This window comes from Sardina pilchardus, chromosome 17 (assembly GCF_963854185.1).
Source record: "Sardina pilchardus chromosome 17, fSarPil1.1, whole genome shotgun sequence".
Taxonomy (NCBI): Eukaryota; Metazoa; Chordata; class Actinopteri; order Clupeiformes; family Clupeidae; genus Sardina; species Sardina pilchardus.
In genome coordinates this window covers 25885606-25904551 of record NC_085010.1, presented here as the reverse complement: position 1 = coordinate 25904551, position 18946 = coordinate 25885606, and the positions used below count along the sequence as shown (strand labels likewise).

General features: G+C 39.7%; 2 protein-coding genes across 3 annotated transcripts; both read right to left on the bottom strand.

Moving 5' to 3' along the window:
• Positions 1-34: 34 nt before the first annotated feature.
• On the bottom strand, positions 35-7088 carry LOC134062297 (tetraspanin-8-like). Of its 2 annotated transcripts, XM_062518265.1 has the most exons (10): positions 6960-7088; positions 6634-6699; positions 6238-6351; positions 6077-6151; positions 5731-5826; positions 4178-4300; positions 3156-3203; positions 2806-2889; positions 1296-1469; positions 35-1236 (listed from the first exon to the last, which is right to left on the bottom strand). In XM_062518265.1, exons 1-9 carry the CDS (start codon positions 7017-7019, stop codon positions 1320-1322), a joined length of 816 nt encoding a protein of 271 aa, XP_062374249.1. In that variant the 5' UTR covers positions 7020-7088; the 3' UTR covers positions 35-1236; positions 1296-1319. The 2 variants fall into 2 exon arrangements, with proteins under 2 accessions (XP_062374249.1, XP_062374248.1); XM_062518264.1 differs by having other exon boundaries at positions 35-1469.
• Positions 7089-11043: 3955 nt separating this feature from the next.
• On the bottom strand, positions 11044-18392 carry LOC134062213 (tetraspanin-8-like). Its single transcript, XM_062518157.1, has 9 exons — positions 18214-18392; positions 17909-17971; positions 17693-17812; positions 17524-17598; positions 17289-17381; positions 16160-16282; positions 15253-15309; positions 13143-13217; positions 11044-11749 (listed from the first exon to the last, which is right to left on the bottom strand). Exons 1-9 carry the CDS (start codon positions 18271-18273, stop codon positions 11594-11596), a joined length of 822 nt encoding a protein of 273 aa, XP_062374141.1. The 5' UTR covers positions 18274-18392; the 3' UTR covers positions 11044-11593.
• Positions 18393-18946: the final 554 nt, after the last annotated feature.

Below are 18946 nucleotides of genomic sequence, written 5' to 3'. Positions count from 1 at the left end.
CTAGTAGCCAGATGGGATCAAATAACAAGTCAAGTCAAGTCGTCACTTTTATTTATATAAAACATTTAAATACAACAGTTGACCAAGAGCATCGCAAGAAGTCAGGTTTGGGCAGGACAAGTTAATACATTAAAAATAAAGAAAAACAATGAATTTGAAAGTATCCATGTAATATGGATATGATATGAAGCAGAAAAGGGGATAAAATCGAGTAAAACAGGTAAAATAGAATAAACAAGAAAATAAAAATGAGTAGAAATCCAAACAAGGTCATGAGCAATAAACAAGTGTAAAACAAAAATAAGAAAATAGTGTGAAAAGAACCTTCACTAAGAGCTGAGAGAAGGGTGGGGATAGTTACATGAACATGTGTAAACACAAATTGTCGGGAGGCTACATTCTTCTAAACATATGCCACTAGTTGGATGAAACTTCCTATATTCTTGGGTGGCTGATGTATAGTTCCGAATATTTAGAAAAGCACAAAACTTTGTAACAATTAACCTTTGTGCAAATGTGAAAACTGTAAAGGTTTAAAATGTATAACATTTTCGGTACATAAATCCTGTAGTTGAGTACCCTATAGTGTGCAAAGTGTTCAAGAGGGTATGTCCAGCGGTGTCCAAAGTTTTGACTGGTAACCAAATATGTGCCTGTCTGACTCTGTGCTTTCATGTTCTTAAGCCACACTCTTCATCCAAATTAATTACAAAATCCAAATCATCCAAATCACTCATCATCTCTGAGATGTCTGATCTTTGGTCTCATTCAAGTATAAGGAGTGAACCATTTTTTGTTTCATGTAAAGAATTCTTGATAATTTATTTTGATACTGACTCTCTAATTTAATCTTGACAGATGGGATTTCACATTCTCTGGCAGAGTTGTCTATAAAGGGCCGTTCACACCAGTAAAAACGGCTCTTTATAGACAGAGATTTAGAGTATCTCTAAAGATTATGACCTTAACGATATAGAAGCGTTCACACTGACCAACGATAAGGAAAGTCTCTCCTCGTGTTGATGAATGTGATGGCTAAAATTTGACAGTATTCTGATCGGCTGTCAGCTTTTTATCATTCTCAAAATCGCTCTGCGGGGTGGCTGAGCATAACCTACAGTACATAGAAAGTGAGATTGTAACTGCTGTCTTTGTATGTGTTCCTGTTTTATGATTAATGTGGCTCCCGATCTAGTCACAGTGCTTCTGCCAAGTCAAACCTGCTGTCCAAAGTCAGTGCAAGATAGATAGATAGATAGATAGATACTTTATTGATCCCCAAGGAGAAATTCAAGGAGCAGTTGGAAGTGCTATCACCTTTAGGGACTCTTGTGGTATGGTTCATTGACCAACGTGTCGTATTTTGGTGGCACTGCGCTGAAGGCAAAAGCAGGCGCAAACACCACTCCTGCATTTCTGTTCTTGTTAATCTGATGGATCAAACAGCTGGAGATTGCGATGCCCAAAACCTATAAATACAAAACAAAGGGGTAAAACATGTTAGACTACCTTGTAGAGGGTAGAGATACACGCAGAACAGAGAAGCATGATCAAGTTCATGACTAACCCCATCAACATCTCCATCAATGGACAAGGATTAAAAAAATATATTTGTGTCCTGCCTAATTGAGCTGAGATGGTACCCACTTAGTCGAAAACTGACTTAAAGAGACCCTGCAACTTTTTCATAGTCGCAAAATCGCTCAGAAATCGTTGTTTTGCTTGACTGACCAATTTCATCGAAAACAGTAATATTTCCTCCCGCCCCCAGTGTCCCTATCCGGTATTGCAACCTTGCAGTTTCTGCAGGAGACGATCGCTCCTTGTTTACATCTGGAAGTCTGAGACGCGTAAAGAACAAGAAGAACCACGCTTGCAATTTATATATTTATATATAGCCTATATATGTATAAATATACACGCTAAAGCTGTCGGGGAAGCTCTGCAGAGAAATATGCAAGCATAAAACGAGCGAAAACGGAACCGAAACCAGAGATGAAATCGCCAATCCTGCATAGTTCCTCTTAAAAGGGTGTTGATCCTACCCAATCAACAACCTTAGTGCATATCAAGCATTCTGTGCACAATGTCAGAGACCCTGCTTTTCTGTATTGTAATTCAGTGTAGTAGCAACATAATGAGTTCGAGAGTGTTACTTTAAAGGTACACTATGCAAGATCTTCACCTTTACGAAGCCAGTTTGATAGTAAACAAATTTGTAATAGGCTAATCGTTCACCTAGCGTAGCTATATAGCATAGACGTAGCGAGTCCCTACTGAAAAAAACGTCCAACTTCCAAGAGCGGTGCCCTGGTAAATGTTGTGAAAATTGCTAAACATTACCTTGTCAGTAAATGTAGCTCTTTGGAGTACATTGCGACTCCAGAGGGAGTCGCCAAAAATATCCTAAACCTGCATAGTGTACCTTTAAGGAAAAAGACCTCCATAGTGTTGTTTTGTAGTGTGTGCATATCTGAGAGACTGCAAATCAACCCCTAAGCCAAATGTCTTTAGTTTTTCTCAAAAGTCCAGCAAAGGGGTTATAACTGCAATTTTTTTTTTTTGTTATTGCATTTATTTTCCTGTTTTAATTACATTGTTTAATTTATATATTTTTGAAGCAAACTTGGGTGACCTGAAAGGTTGCTTTCCAATAAAATATTTGCTTTGCATAAACTTGTCTGCTAAGTAAACGTAAACATCACAAAATACATGAATAACATGCACTATTACAATTTCTATCACAACAACATCATCATCATTATTATTATTAGTAGTAGTAGCAGTAGTAAGATCAGCACTTACAGTCAAAGCAGTCAGCCCAAAGAGGATTCCCAGTGCAATGTTCACAAACTTATTGATGGTATCCAGGAAAAGGGGACCGCATGCCTGCATAACAACAAAAAGAGGAATGAACTCTTAGACACAATGCACTGAATATATTGATGTGTCAGATTAGCCACTCAAATGTCAGTTTTTTTTTTATTCTTTTTTTTTATAAGTATATTTTTTGGGCTTTTATGCCTTTAATGATAGGACAGTTGAGAGAGACAGGAAGTGAGTGGGAGAGAGCGTTGGGGTGGGATCCGGAAAGGACCACGGAGCGGGAATCGAACCCGGGTCGCCGGCAATAGATGGTTGGTAGATAGTCATACCTGTTTGTACACAAAACGCCTTGATCCTTCAGGGACGGAGAACGAAGCCTAAAAATGGAGATAAGGGAATGAAATACCATTGTAAACTGTAGCACTACAAACATACCAAACACCCCCCATTTATATGAACTGATCAGGAGCACGAAAACAAAAGAGTGACAAGTGCCTGTGTTCGGTAAATTATGTGTGAAATAATGACACAATAGTCAGTCATCAGATTCACAATTGTATTGAATCTTTACAAAGAGGGAGGAAAGAACAACGCGATGGTCGAACTTAACTCCAAAGAGTTGCATGTTTCACAAGCATTTTATAGTCAGGGTTACTTAAGACAAGTGTGACAGCACCCAATCTATTGTTTTATTCTATCTTCATTTCTGGTTCTGGTTTTATTCTAACTATCTTGGTCACTAGAACACCCCATCTTAGAGGCTAAAACTGTGTCCTTCCTGACATTCTCGTCACTTAGATCTACGTCAAGTGCCAAAACCACAGCATGTACTGTAGGTCGGGTGGCAGACACATGCTTCTTCTTCTGAAGCAAAAATGAAAAACAGACTACTTTTGCACAACAAGCTAAGTAGAAACACAGTTCAATCACAGTTGAATGTTTTCCACAGTAATTCCCACAGACATTTATCCAACAGCCTGCTCATAGCATTAAAGCTGAGAGGGCACTATTTGTATGTGTTTCACTAATTCACGGATTGGGATAAATGCAGAGACCAGATTTTCCTCACAGGATGAAAATGTATACTTATACTTATTTACTCTTTTGCTAATAGATAATTCAACAAAGACTGAACCACTGAAAATTATATACAATATTCACCTTTGTATTCACCTTATTTCACTCAATATTTCCACAGAATTAATAAATACTCAATTTCATTATGCAAATTCTTACTGTCAAATGTATAGACCAGGGGTTCCCAAATACCAGAACTAGAGGTGAGTGTTGATGTTTTTTAAGCTTTTACAAACGAAGTTGACCAAGCAGGATTACCATTGTGGTATCTCACCTCAAAACCGTAGCCTGGCAACGCCACGCAGGCCTTGGCCTTCTCTGTGTCAGGGCAGTTGCAGGACTCAGGCACATGGCCATTCCAGTCTTTGTAGCCATCGAAAGCACCACAGCACTGCATCTGTTACCACAGAAGAAATATGAGGCTTTCATTAAGACTGTCGGATGCTGAGGAATGACAAAATGTCTCTCTTGCTCACAGCAAAAATTTATAAATGAAGAAAGAAAGAAAGAAAGAAAGATTTATCTTGCAGTACCTCCAGCATATTCCAAGCTAATTAATCACAGGTTTACTGGCCTGAAGGTCTACTGCAGCCCTAGTCTTTATATTTTAAGCTGACCTATTTAGGATCTCTCATATGTAACTGTAACATTTCAGCCTCTATCATGACGGTCTAAAACGCTTGGTCACCCACGCAAAACGTATAGATATCTTTGGGAGTGGCAGCCCACATTCATGTTGATTCCGTCTGGAGCACGTGAGACTATATGGAACAGGTATTCCAATAAGCCATGTTTTACTAAAACCTAGCAGTGTATAGCCTGCACACACATTGGCAAAGTGAAACTAACTTCACCATAATCACTTACTTTCACTACTGACTAACAATAAGTTTCCATTGAAACATAGCCTGACAAAAAAGCAACACTTAGCCAAATATTGTTATATGTCTGAGTAAATAATCAAAGGACATTTATCCTGCAGAGCAGTTGCATGCTTACATCTTGTGACAGTGCGTCTTCAGCTGTGCTTCATATGTGCCACTCGCCTGTCGCCTAATCACTTTTATCCGCCATTACCAATTTTCAAATGATGGTGAATAACTAATTGTGGGATGTATTTCGTAATATCTTTATTACAATGATGTTTCCCATTGTAATCATGTAATTTGTAATGTTTTGGATGGATGTGTGCTTGTGCCCATTCCTATGGATGAGAAACGCAAGGCGCATTGTGCACTCGCCCATATCACTGTTGATGACGTGCTCTTAAAATAACACATAAACAACTCGCCACGGATTTCTGACCGGGTTTCCCTTGGTCAGTAGCACAATGTGTTTTAGGTACGATAGTGATTTTTAGATGATGCGCCAGACCTAGGCAGGGTGAACCTTGCCTGAAATTCCAGTAAAATTGGATTTCGCCCACCAGCTCAGGCTGGAAACCTGCACATCTATCTCCTCTGTTCTCTGCCAGAACCTTTGGCTCAAATTAGAAACTTATCCAAAAGACGCACCGGATCGTTGGTCAGATTGGTTGAAGGACTATCCACATGTGTGGAGTCATTCAGCAATGCCCATTGATCACGCCTCTTGGCAGTCGAAACAAAGCACAGCCTCCCCATACTAATGTTCAGTCTGAGAAGGTTGAGCTTAGTATGGTGATAGTCAGACTACCAGACCCCTCCCTCATTAATTGCCACACTCCTTAAGTTGCTCAATAAAAGGAGTTCTAGATGTCAAATCAAAAACGCTATTATGACCTAATTGATACCTTTTTTCTAAAAGAGCAAGGTCTACTACAGAATCATCTCTTCTGCTGATATTTACCGATTTCTGCACTCCATCCATGAATTTCTGGAAATCCTCAGAAGTCTGGTCCAATGGCCCCATCTCATTAATAGCATTTTCTATTGCATGGTTAACCTTGAGGGAAGAAAGGGGATGAAGAAAGAGAAATGTTGAAACTGAATGTTAAAAATGTTAAATCCATATGGATCCAAAAATGACAGCACCTAACATGCTTGTTATCTTAGTTTAATTCAAATTATATGGTAATATGGGATATCATGAAGTGGGAGCCACTGGAAGCACAATTTATTGGACATATCTATTTTATGAAAATAGGCTACAATCAAGTTATAATATAAGCTCAGTTATGGTCAGAGTAGGATACCTGTGGTCGCTGAAAGGCCATGAATAGTGCAAAACGGAGCAGGGACAGACAGCCAACACACATCAGCACCAAGAACTGCATAAGAGGAGGTAATTAATTAGCCTACTTGCTGGTTATTAATTTCATTCCAGTTTTGCATGACAAAAGCCAGTAACACTCACCACGATCAGCATCCATTTTACTTGTCTGAACGCGCCGTATGCTCCCAAAAAGGAGGTGACCAATGTAATGGATCCGATCACGTACAAGATGATAAGTGCAGCGACCTGTCCAAGCTAGAAAAGAAAGTAGGCTAATTAAGTTGTTTTCACAATGTGATGAAACAGTGTAACCTACAGTAGGTTACTACTGACGGGCTGTAAGGCTAATATGGTTCATTCAACTTTCGATAAATTGTTCGTGGAGGTTCATTGAGGGTAGTTCTCAATTTCAATAAAATTTCAAATTGTTACAGTAACAATCAAAAACAAGAGATAGGCTATAGTAGGCATATAACTGTGGTTAAAAAAAGTAGTCCTGCATAAATGAAAACACATTATTAGCTTTATGGTTCTTACCTCCTGCACATTACCAAGATGAACCTGGATTACTATTGCCAAGGCAATAGCCAAGACGCCAGCAATCTGCAAAGAAGTTATAGAGACCATCAAAACAAAAGCATATTTTTTCAATACAGTCGTTGCCTTCTCTCCTGTAGTCTAGGCTATTTCATTTCGACTACGAACTGTTTATTTTAATATTATGGTAGCCTAACGTGTACTAATGCAGTTGAGTCGCTTTGGACACGTACAGCTCTGCTAAATAGACCTACCATAAAAATAACAGGCTATAAGATAGCCTACACATGATCGCACATTAGACGAAATCTTCAGGCTATACCTACCGCAAAAAGCAGATTGAAGAAGCCGAAGATGTTTCTGAGGACGGTGCTCCCTTGTGCCATCTTGAGACGAAGCAAATGTGATAACAAGCGTGCGCACTTCTCGGACTCGAGAATATAAACATCTGCCGTACATTTCTTTCCTGGAAGAGGCGTAGCTTAGGTCATAGGGAAATTCTGGGAAGGGGCGTAATTTAAATAAGATATAAGCCCACCGGACAACAGCCTTATATGGGTCAGATCTCCCGTTTTCCAGGTTTCACTTTCTCTTATTTTAACCTTTTACCCACTTTTAACTAGTTTCCCAGTTTATTATTTCCCCATAAAATATCCTTAGATAATCTCATAACATTAGCCCTATCAAAGCCAATGGCGGACATTGAGTAGGCCTGCGATTATGACTCAATTGAACTTGAGTCGCTTTTTCACAATTTATAATTTTGATAAACTTTTGACTTTTACTCCAGTGCATTTCTAGGCCAACTATGTTTCTTTATACTCCACTATTGTGACAGCTGAAGTACAGCTGAAGAAGCCTACCTTTAAAGACTGTCCAAATAGGCTAGGCCTACATGTCAAGAGTATTTTCTATTAAGCATAGGCTTTAAATCATGGTGTTGCCTAACCTATGTTATTGTTATATGCACTATTTACTGTAGGCTACCTTCTTGACCCCTTTTCAGAATATTGATGTACCATAAGCCCCATGATGCACATTGAACAAACAATGATAGATAGACAGACAGTGCTAGACAATCTCATAGGCCTACTATCAAACACAAAAGGAAAGTGTAAAGCATTCAAGAAAGCAAAAAGTTGTTACTATATGAAGTATATATTACGTTAGTTTGTTTATTAGTGCGTTCTACACACAACAATTCTTAGTTGATTTCGTCCTTGAATGAAGGAGAAAGACTCAATGAATGCCTATGGCTGTGCCGAATCATTTCAACAACTGTAAATGCAACTGTAGGCCTATGTCATAATTTCAGTACTTTTACTTTTGAAACTTAAGTAGCCTACATTGGAAGGCATGTCCTTTTGTACTTTCATAATCAATCACCATTTATTCACACAGACGCGTTTCGGCGTTCTGCCTTCAGACACTGAGGAAGGCAGAACGCCGAAACGCGTCTGTGTGAATAAATGGTGATTGATTATGCATAGTGCGGCCTGTTTTCTTGTTTTCAATGATAGTTTATACTTTGGTCAGCACTCTAAAAAACGTTATAAGTCTTGAGTGAAGCCTGCTCCTACCTTTACGAACTTTTGTACTTTCACTCAAGTGGAAATGTAAAAGGAGGACTTCTACTTTTAGTAACATTTGTCATATCATGTCACAGAAAAATATTCTGATGACACTGTTGTGGTGGCTCTGTGTGAGGGGAGGAGACGAGGAGAAGTAGCCTATAGGAAGGTCATCTCCTGAGTTCACGTGCAGGTGCAGTGGTCTCATCCTCACCACACCCAAAACCAAGTATTTGGGAGGTGTGAGACACATCATCTAGCTGTGGTCAGAGCGGTAGATAAAACTGAGTGGCGACACTCCCATAGACCAGACAAACTGGCGTCAGGAAGTGTGTGTCAGTGTTGGGGAGGAGGGGGGATTCCATAGGATATTTGGACAGAATGAGGAACATGATGAGGATGAAACCCATCCTCAGTAACTGGAACCAGCCGTTGCATCACATTGTAGTTGCCCAGCAAAGCAGCTGCAGGGACTGACTCCTCTCCATGAGCTGCAGGACTGAGAAGTTCAGGAGGTCACTCATAACGGACATGCTTGATGTGTGCACAAATTATTTTTACTACTGATAGTAGCTTGTATTGTGACTTTTTAATTATTATTTTTTTACTTACTTTACTAACTGTGTTTTTATGAGTGTATTCATTGCACTGAGAATGCTTGTTGATGGACAACACACACTGTATGCTGCTGGACATCAAAATATCTATCTATCTACAGTATATTGCCAAAAGTATTGGGTCACCTGCCTTGACACCCATATGAACTTAAGTCACATCCTGTTGTTAATCCATAGGGCTTAATATGACATTGATCCACCCTTTGCAACTATGCAGCTTCAACTCTTCTGGGAAGGCTTTCCACAACGGATGTCATATTTGACCCAATGTTTTAAGAATAGGATGTGACTGAAGTTCATGTGAGTAAGGCAGGTGAGCAAATACTTTTGGCAATATAGTGTATTACGCGTAAAACATTCTAATAGCCACCATTCTCTTTTTATAACAGCTTTGTACACACTTTCTCCATCATCTTAACCTACACGTTACTCACCTTACACCTGATACCATAGCCACATTCATCCTCTAGCAACATCCTGGATGTGCAGCCAAGCCAAAGCTTGCTGAACTAAAATGTGTATCGCCTACATGGATCTGTATTAGCCTGCATACTTGAACTTATAGGAAACGACAAAACAGATCTCGATTATACCAGATGTAGAGCATTTTAATACTTCAAAATAACATTTGATGAATTAACATTTCATTTTTCGGTAGTGATAGGTGTGTAGATTTGAGCAAAAGCTGGTTTGCTTTTTAAAGTGTAACTGCACCCCATAACTCCACCCACTTCACATTTCTGAAAAAGTTTTTCAAAATGGGTGGGACGTTCTGAAATTTGGAAGGGAGTGCAGCACTGCTGCAGCCAATCAACCATGGTGATTTCGTGTCAATCTGGGAATGCGTGCTGCAGACATGGCTTATCACAGGTAGGCTAATCAGGGCAGCAGGTGTTGGGGCGTTTTATTCCTAATTTGTAACGACCCGGTGACATAGAGTCATTCCAATGACATCAGCATTCCAATAGCATTTAGGATCAAAATACCATGACATGTGTCAACCTGTAGAAGGCACGGAGAGCTATATTTCCAATACAAAATCATACAAAATGTTACTTTTCTCGGGAAACATGATTTTTGTCAATATTAACCCTGGTAATAGTGCAGTTCACCACTTATGAGTCATTTCAATCAATCAACAGCTCAAAAACATATTTTAGAGTGCGGTTACACTTTAAAAAAAACACAAGCTTCGGTGTGTTGCTTAGATGTCGTCATGGTCTTGCTGTCCCCCCCCATTCTATGATTGGTTTCTTCACTGAGGTGAAAATTAAGCGAATGAAATTGCAAACAAGGCAGCATGCGTATACCCAGGCTAGCCACAGTCTTGTCCTTATATCATCTTATAGGAGCTGTAACTACTGAATAACCTGCCTCTCCCAGCGGTCAAATTGGGTTGGAATGTTCTCTTCCTCCCCTCAAAGAGCATATCTACTTCATGAGTCACTTTCTCCTGCCTTCTGGCACAACTATTTACAATAACTCCCCTCTGTGCCGTGAGAGGAGAATCTTATTCTGAGAGACAATAACCACAGCTACTGTGACACTGTAATTAATGTTTGGGGATGAATAAATTCATCTATCTATCTATCTATCTATGAGTTATTATTCAGAAGGGAAAAGTTGACTTTGGGATGAACTGACAGTATTGCTCAGTGGCACTCGGTTCAGTCATTTCTGCCTGCATACTTTTACGGTCAGCTCCAGAGACTATGCAGAATCTGTGACAGATCTGTGGACTTCCTTGTAGGCTACAAGCTGATGCCATTCACATACAATTTCAGCATAGGGGATAAAGGAATGAGACCATAATACAGCACTGGTACTTTTTAAAAGACAAATTGACAGAAAAAAATCAACCTTTCTTCAACCTTTCTTCACCGCAGTACAGTACCTGATCATATGACATCAGTTAACCCATCTTATTGTCAGTGCTCTCTTTAGCTCATTTGTTTCCGTAGCAATGGGGGAAATGTAACATGCATTCCTAATGAATTCTCACATTGTATTTTCATGTGTCAAGTCGAAAATGATATGAAAGATTAATTAACATCAAAAGATCAGTATGTAATATGTATTCAAATACATTTGAATACATACTTATATTTATATTTTATATAAAATATTTAAAAATATAAAATAACAAATTAATGTATTATACACATTCATAAAATAAAACAATACATCCTCTGATGGGACAGTGTGGAGATACACACATTAACTCTGTTGAAATATTTTTTATTCCACATGGTCTTAACAGCACAAACAGAGGAAACAGTGCACAAACAGCACAGAATTGACTCAGAAGTCACATTCTAAAAAGGTGCAAATATTGTCTGATCAGAACATATAAATGAAATATTAAAAATGAGGCTTTTAGAAATTATATTTGGAAAAACAGTGCAAAAATATTTCTTTACCTGACAACAAAACCATCCATTTGGCATTCAGTGAAATTTACATTAAAAGAAAAGCAGAGTAACCAAAGATACTTCATTACTTTAACCCTCTCTGGAGTAACCGTTGAGAGAACTTAAATAATTACAACATTTTGACAGTAGAATATAAAATGCTATGTACTTCACAGAAAGTCCCTTTCAAGAGGTCACCAAAAATGAAAAAAATACTGGCTGCAACTCAGCAACAGTTTGCAAAATAGAGAAGATAAAACAAAGCAATAGAGTCAACCATTTTAAAAAGACCAGTTAAAACCATCTGGTAATAACTCAACATGCTGAAGCAAAACTTTGAGCTGCATTCTGCACTTTGGTTTCAAATCCACAGGAGAGGCGATTTGTCTTCGTCAACCAGCTTGGTGTATTTAGGTGGCTGGGATGATATGCTGAAAATCTTGGAGGGCTTGGCAACGACCTCTGGTTTCTTGTACATCTGACTTAGCAGGCAGCTGGCCATCACAAAACCCAGGAACTGCACACACAAAAAAAGGACACAAGACGGTGAGCTCAAGCAAAGAATGCTCCAAGACATCAACTAGGAAACAAGTCACGGAGTCAGGAGACAATCATCTAGTTAATTCTACGCAGTCCAATTAAAAGGGTTCCCACTCTAAGTGAAATGTCAAATTCCAAGACTTTTTCCTGACAAAAAAAAGACAAATTCCATGACTTACTTTATAATGAAGGGTACAATGATCGACCAAAGATTTCAGAACAGTCACAGAGCATTCAAAAATCTTTTACTTTTTTAGAGTGGGATATGAATAAAAGGGCATTAAATAAACTACAACTACTGAAGCCAGCAGTAAAGCTAATTACCAGAAACACACCAATTTTGAGCAGAAACATATTTGTATTAGGCCGTGTTCAGACTGCAGACGAATCTGATTCAAATCTGATTCCTTCTCATATCCGATTTTTAGGGCTGACTGTTCACACTGCCTTTAGCAAGTGTCCAAATCGGATATGGCTCTGTTCAGACTGGGTCACATTAGTAACAGATCTGACAGGTTGCTGTAGCAACGAAAACAGACATTTCTGCCATCAGGAGGAAATACTTGCTAATTTGGTGTGATTAAACATAGAACAATACAACTAGGTGAGTGTTCATTGAATGCATGCATACGTGTGCGATATTTGCGCGACAGAAACCGAAACTAATCAGTGGCAAGCTCCGCTTCAAACTGTTGGAAGGCTGTTTAATTATTTAATAGAACAATGTGGATTCTTGCAACTTCCCTGAAACAGAGCAGAGACTGTATAATGCTATATTTAGCATTGAGTATTGATAAGTCACGTTTAATATGGTCAAAAGACATAGCCGTAACGTTGCTCCACAACTCGAAATAGGTGGGCGGTCACGCACGTAAAGTCACGTCACGGACAGTCAAATCCGATCTGAGTGTTGGGAGCTGTTCAGACTGAGACGCATCTGTCCATATCTGATACGAATGCGATATGAAACTACCTCCCGGATGTGATTTTGGAAAATCGGATTTCATGTGACCGGTCACTGTTCAGACTACAAAAGTGACATCCGATTCAAATCGGAATGGGCTAAAAATCGGATTTTGGCTGGCAGTCTGAACGCAGCCTTAATGTATTTTGGCAAGTACATTTTAAACTGCTACTACAAAATGTCATGATATTCCATGACTTTGCCCCCAAAATTATAAAAATTCCCCGACTTTCCATGTCTTAAATAGACTTCCCAAAATTCCATAATATTCCAGAAATCCCATAACCCGTGGGAACCCTAAATTAAAAAAATCAGTCACAACATGACAGGAAGAACCAGTGAAATGTAATGCAAGCAATGCACAAGAAGTGGATCCCTGTGAATGACTGGTTAGTACAGTACTTACTGCCAAAGTGGAAAATCCAAAGAACACTCCAAGGATCACGTCAACGGCTTTGTTCTCGATGATCTCGCCGCAGGGCTAAATAGTTGTAGAGTGGGGGAGTAACACTGTTAGAAATCTCTACAAGTCATTTGATTTTGTTCATCAATAACCCCAATCCCTAAAACGTTGGCAGGCTGTGCAAAATAAAAACAGAACGTGATATGCAAATCTTGTAAGACATTTCACAACTAATTAGGTTATATTAATAATATAAGCCTGGCACCATAATTGGGTATTTCTAAAAAAGCATCACAGAGAGGCAGAGTCTCTCAGAATTGAAGATGCCAAGGCATTCATCACTCACTCTGTGAAAACCCAATTCTCCTCAGCATAAAGTTACACAAAGTACTGTATATGCAGATCATACTGTAATATCATTAAGATATTCAGAGATTCCAGAGAAATATTATTCAATAGAGGACAGGACTTGAAAACAATAGTGGATGTGTGATATTTTGGGCCTCAAGATGGCGCTGCATTAAAGCAAGACCTGCTTCTTTAATGAAAGTCAATGTATAGGCACAGGAAAACTTTACTAACCATATTATGAACACATTTTAATGATGCATCCATAAATGCTAGTTTAAACTCTATCGTGCAAAGAAGAAACATCGAGGGCAATGAGTTCCATTGTACCATGACATCTACCAAGCTTGAGTCCTCTGAAACCTCGAAATGCGGCACAAGTGTGGTCAAAATTATTCCAAGACAACTGGTGTGAGACTGCAGCTTTATTCACAATACCGGGAGAATGTTACTCACATGAAGTCAAAGTAACAAGCCCACACATCTGTGGGTGAAGCCAGTTCTTATACCCTTTATACACACATGGAAAATCACTAGATACACTTTAGTGAGTCTTTAACCACCTGGTAATTAACAAAGATAAGAATGTTTACAAGAACTCCTCAACCTAAACCGTGTTTGTGTATGTGCCATGGGGTCACCATGGGGCCACCATCCTCACATTGCCACAGCAGGGGTTTTGGCTATCTCCACATTCCTAAGGCCAGGATGGCAACTAGAGTTCATCCTATAAGTAAGCTATAGTAAATGGTTAATACAAGAGTTCATTATAAGCTACAGTAAATGGTTAATACAATGAGAAACATATAAAATGTATCCCACACGAGTACTTTAAATAAATAAATAAATCCTCTGCGCCACAAAGCGCTTCTCTACTATCCTTTCACTGTGTGGGAAATTGGCGCCCCCTGCAGCTGCAGGCGCCAATTTGAAAAAGAGTAAAGGAGGAACAAGCAAAAGATTAATGCAGCTATGGCATCTGTTGATGAATAGCTAGCCTACAAATGTAATGAAATAGGATAACATTAATCAAACGGTATGGTTGCTAACTGTGCTTTTACACATAACATGTAGGACAACAGTAGCTTTAAGTCAACGTGCTGAGGGGGGGTGGTCACCCAGGACCTCATACAAGGTAGGACCGCCACTGCTTGTGGTTGCCTGAGAACAAACTCCTTGCCTGTGAATTATGAAGCTTTTGGCTTAGCTAGGACTATGTCAGATTGGGTTCATAACGGAATGAGAAATATGTTGCGCAGTGACAAGAATGGGACAGTATTCATTTCCCAAAACTCTACTCTCTACGTAGTTCCCAAACATTTGCAGAATGTTGTTAAATAAAGACGTAAAGCATTACAGTGGCAAACATGCCCCTGTCCCAACTTTCTTGACACATGTTGCTGAATTAAAATAACAACATGTATATATTTAATACCATTTATGTTTCAACAACTGATATGTTGTCTTTGAAGTTTTAAGTTTGACCTATTCTCAATTAAGGGGGTTAACATGATTAGTAAATCTTAGCATTCTGTTTTTCTTTACTTTTTAAGGACGGGTATGTTTTAAGTTAAGACATTAAGGATGGCATACAAAAATGTAGCACTAATGATTTTGCCGACTTTCTGCCATACAATTCCCTTTATTACTTTACTTTATTGTGTGTAAGAAAGAGTGTGTGAATATGAGTATACAGTATGTGTATACTCATATTCACACACACACACACACACACACACACACTAAAGTTGTTCAGTTGCCTTACCTGTTTACGGACCATCCTTCTTGAATTCCTCCTTGGCTGAAGGAAGAAATCATACCCCTGGAGAGATGAGACATTTTGTATTACTATGGTTCTGTGCTGCTGTGCTGTCAATTTACAACCAACTGTGTACAAATTATTTACAAACTGATGTCAGAAGCCGTACACTTGGGAAGGAACCCACATGACCGCAGTATTCTGTATCTCGTGATAATGTGATAGTGTGAATAATACCTAACGTACTATAGCGTCGGTGGCTGTAAATGTCTAATGTTGTATGAGTGTCTCCCAGAATGCAATGCTAGTGAGTGCTATGATGTGTAATGCCGACATTATGATGTGTAATGTCGGCATTTGCATTCAACATGTTGTGTATTTGTCAGCGTGTTCGTCTCTTTGGTTGCACTTAATGTGTTTATCCCCGTGTTGATGTGCGTGGTGAACCCTTATTGTGTGTGACATGTGCGGCTGAGACTACCCCTGTGTTATCCATTGTTGAAATATACAAGCGACCTGGATGCCTTTACCAATAAATGCCCGTGTCGGCCAGAAGAGATGTCTATTGCAAGTGTGATCGCTACAGCACTATAGAACTATACAAGGCACATTCTTTGATGATTACCTTAGCTACAGCACATTGCATACTGAGGCCAAATTCTGTAACTGTCATCATAGCCTCTTATGGACATTGTCTATTTGTTAAATAGCCTTCACGGGAAAAAAAACCTAATCAAAACAAGAAATCAGTCAACTGATGCTTTTTTTTAATGTAATGAAGCACCACATTTCCAAGCTGCGTTTAGCTACCTGGACCAGGAAGTGGTTAGACCTGGGTATCATTAACCTCGTTTGAGCAGAGAGCTGTGATATTGAGAGCGAGCATAGTGATCTTTTAGCAATGGCAGCTCACCCTAGCATAGTCTGGCAGGAGCACGCATGCATTCTGCATCAGCTCCTCGGAGGAGCAGTCACAGGAGTCCGGTACTTGGCCCCTCCAGTCCACGTATCCGTTTGCGAGACCACAGCAGTGCAACTAGAGACGGAGGGAGGGAGAGAGAGAGAGAGGGAGGGAGGGAGGGAGGGAAAGAGTGTCAAGGCCATTGCTAAGCCTATCTGCATAATTGCTACAAAAGAACTGTGTGCAAAAGTGCTTATGAGAGCTTTTTTTTTCTTAGCACCAGGGCACAAAAACAACCACGTGCCAACTTCGCAACCAAGAGAGACATAACAAGAACACTCACTATGTGCATTCATACCAGAAATGCCTCTGTTTGGCCACTGCTGCTGACAGTCTGCCCATAAAAATATCTCTTCAGTGTCTCTTTCTAATGGAAACGCCTCAAACATGCTCGCGTGTTGTGTGAAAAATAGGTGCATGTCCTATTTCTAGCATGCACGAGTTTTCAGCGTGGCTAAAAACCACGCCTGAGACGCGCATTTCACACAGGCAGTGTCCACACTAGTATAACATGTTAACGTGGTCGCCGGAATGAAAACAGTCAGGTATTGCAGCTGACATGCAGCCACCACATTTACAATTTGCATGAGCCCTGAGGACGGTTGTGAGAGTCAGCTTTGAGGCAGTCAAAACGAGGACTCCAGCCATCTATTGTCGGGGGAAAAAACTTTGAGCACTGGGTGAATGTTCTGTCAAACACTTTCATGACAATGTGTTGAAACTCTAAAAAAAAAGCCAAATGAGAAGAAAATGACTCATGACATATAGGTCTCCAAATGTCAAAAAGACAAGCTGTAGATAGAGTTGGGCCCACAACCGATTCATGTATTGCCGAGCAAACTACAGTTTTTGGTTTGAGGGAAGTTTCTCTTGTGGAAATTCTATTATTCCATATGAGTTAGTATACATTACACGGCCAGATCCTAAATTCATTATCAGTCATCCAGGGTATGTCTAAACACGCATGCACACAATTCCAATTTTGGGGAATATAACATTGATTTATCGTTCCATTTGTGCACTGCTATTAAATCCTCAACTGTAAATTACTATGGATATAGAATAGTATACCACAATTTACCTGACCCTGGAATTGATCCATGATTCCCTGGAAGTCCTCAGATGTTTCATCCAAAGGCCCAACCTTTTGCATCTCCTCCTGCAACAGGCTGACCTTGGGGAAACAAAAGGGGATGCAAATCCTGTCAGAAACACTTTGGATACCTCACATGTTTCAAAGCCAATTGCATGAAAAAATAAATCTACAAGTGGCCATGACAAGGTTAAATCTTGCGAGAAAAGTTAGCCAGACTTACCTGTGGGTGCAGAACAGCTAGGGGCACCGCCACGCGCAATAGGGCGAAGCAGCAAGAACACATCAGAACGATGAACTGTAAGCCATAAAGGACATGATTGGTTGTAAAACGTGAACTCTTAATACACTTTCTGACAAGGAGGATATGGTGGTTCGGTGAAAGCACTTACTACAACGAGCATCCATTTCACATTTTTCAGCGCACCGTGTGCTCCAAGAAAGGACACGAGGAACGTGACAGCCCCGATCATGTACAGCCCGATGACTGCATTACTTCTGTCCACGTCAAACTAAATTAACAAAATTCAGGTGATTTCACTGAAATAACATTTTCACTCTAACAATTATTTGGCATGACAACTGAAAAAACAAAAGCCTTAACCTACCTCGGCAGCGTTCAGGTGGAAATGGCCCAATACCGCCAGAGCGAACACGCCAGCTCCAGCAATCTAATCAATAAGTATAGCGGACAAAAAAATATACATTTTGTAAGTGTCAATATAGACCCCATACAATAAAACAGTCGGTAGAAAGATTGAGCTAAATGCTTGTTTCACTTTCAAACAGAGTACGTCAAAATGAGTTTAGGCGTAGCCTAGGTCAGGAAACAGGAACTTATAACACTTCACTAAAACAATACAACATTAGGCCTATAACTCGTTTTTAAATGAGATTGTCACATGTAACTTACAGCAAAAAGCACGTTGAAAAAAATGAAAAGGTTTCTGAGAAGAAAGTTCACTTTCGCCATTTCGGGGAATTCTGAAGACACTGCTACGCCGAAACTTAGACGTCGACGACGATGACTTCAAGCAAACTTTGGTCAACAGGGAAGTAGCCTAAAGTGTTTATGTAGTTTGATGATCAGCCAGTGAGCTTCGGCTCTCCAGTGAGCGCACGCGCGTTCCTTTTGTGTTGTTAAGGGAGAACGCAACACTTTTCTCGACTAATACAATTGACACATCAGTGACAAACGCATTAACTAGGCTAATTAACACTGTTGTGAGAACAGACTCAGCTATAGATTTGTCTTTTGCGTCGACAATATAATAGGCTACGTAGACTATCGGATAGAAGGAAAGTAGGCCTATGTTAAAACTTCCTGAAACCAAGGCTTGGCTTGGCCTAGGCCCCTACTTGTCATTTCCGTAAACATACCTATTGTGTAAGTCATTTGTTGCATCCTGTAGGCTACTGTATCCTACTGCATCCTACAATTATAATTTAGGATGGCAGCAAACTGAAAAATAGGATTGGAACTTGTACTGCACTTTGGCCTACTGTATATGGCAGAAATGCATTTTTCTTGCATTAAGCTGCATTGCACTGGAGGAAAACTGTGCTATTTTACCCATAACTGCAGTTATTGTGTGTGTGTGTGTGTGTGTGTGTGTGTGTGTGTGTGTGTGTGTGTGTGTGTGTGT

Bases quoted from the DNA above. Each gene is read 5' to 3' on its own strand.
- LOC134062297 (XM_062518264.1), bottom strand. From the start codon at position 7,019: ATGGCACAAGGGAGCACCGTCCTCAGAAACATCTTCGGCTTCTTCAAT. The intron at 5,827-6,076 runs GTATCCTACTCT...TCTTCCCTCAAG, and splicing joins TGGCCTTTCAGCGACCACAG to GTTAACCATGCAATAGAAAA. The intron at 3,204-4,177 runs GTGAGATACCAC...CTCCATTTTTAG, and splicing joins TGCCAGGCTACGGTTTTGAG to GCTTCGTTCTCCGTCCCTGA.
- LOC134062213 (XM_062518157.1), bottom strand. From the start codon at position 18,273: ATGGCGAAAGTGAACTTTCTTCTCAGAAACCTTTTCATTTTTTTCAAC. The intron at 17,972-18,213 runs GTAAGTTACATG...CTTATTGATTAG, and splicing joins TTTTCAACGTGCTTTTTGCT to ATTGCTGGAGCTGGCGTGTT. The intron at 16,283-17,288 runs GTAAATTGTGGT...CTCCGTCTCTAG, and splicing joins TGGATCAATTCCAGGGTCAG to TTGCACTGCTGTGGTCTCGC.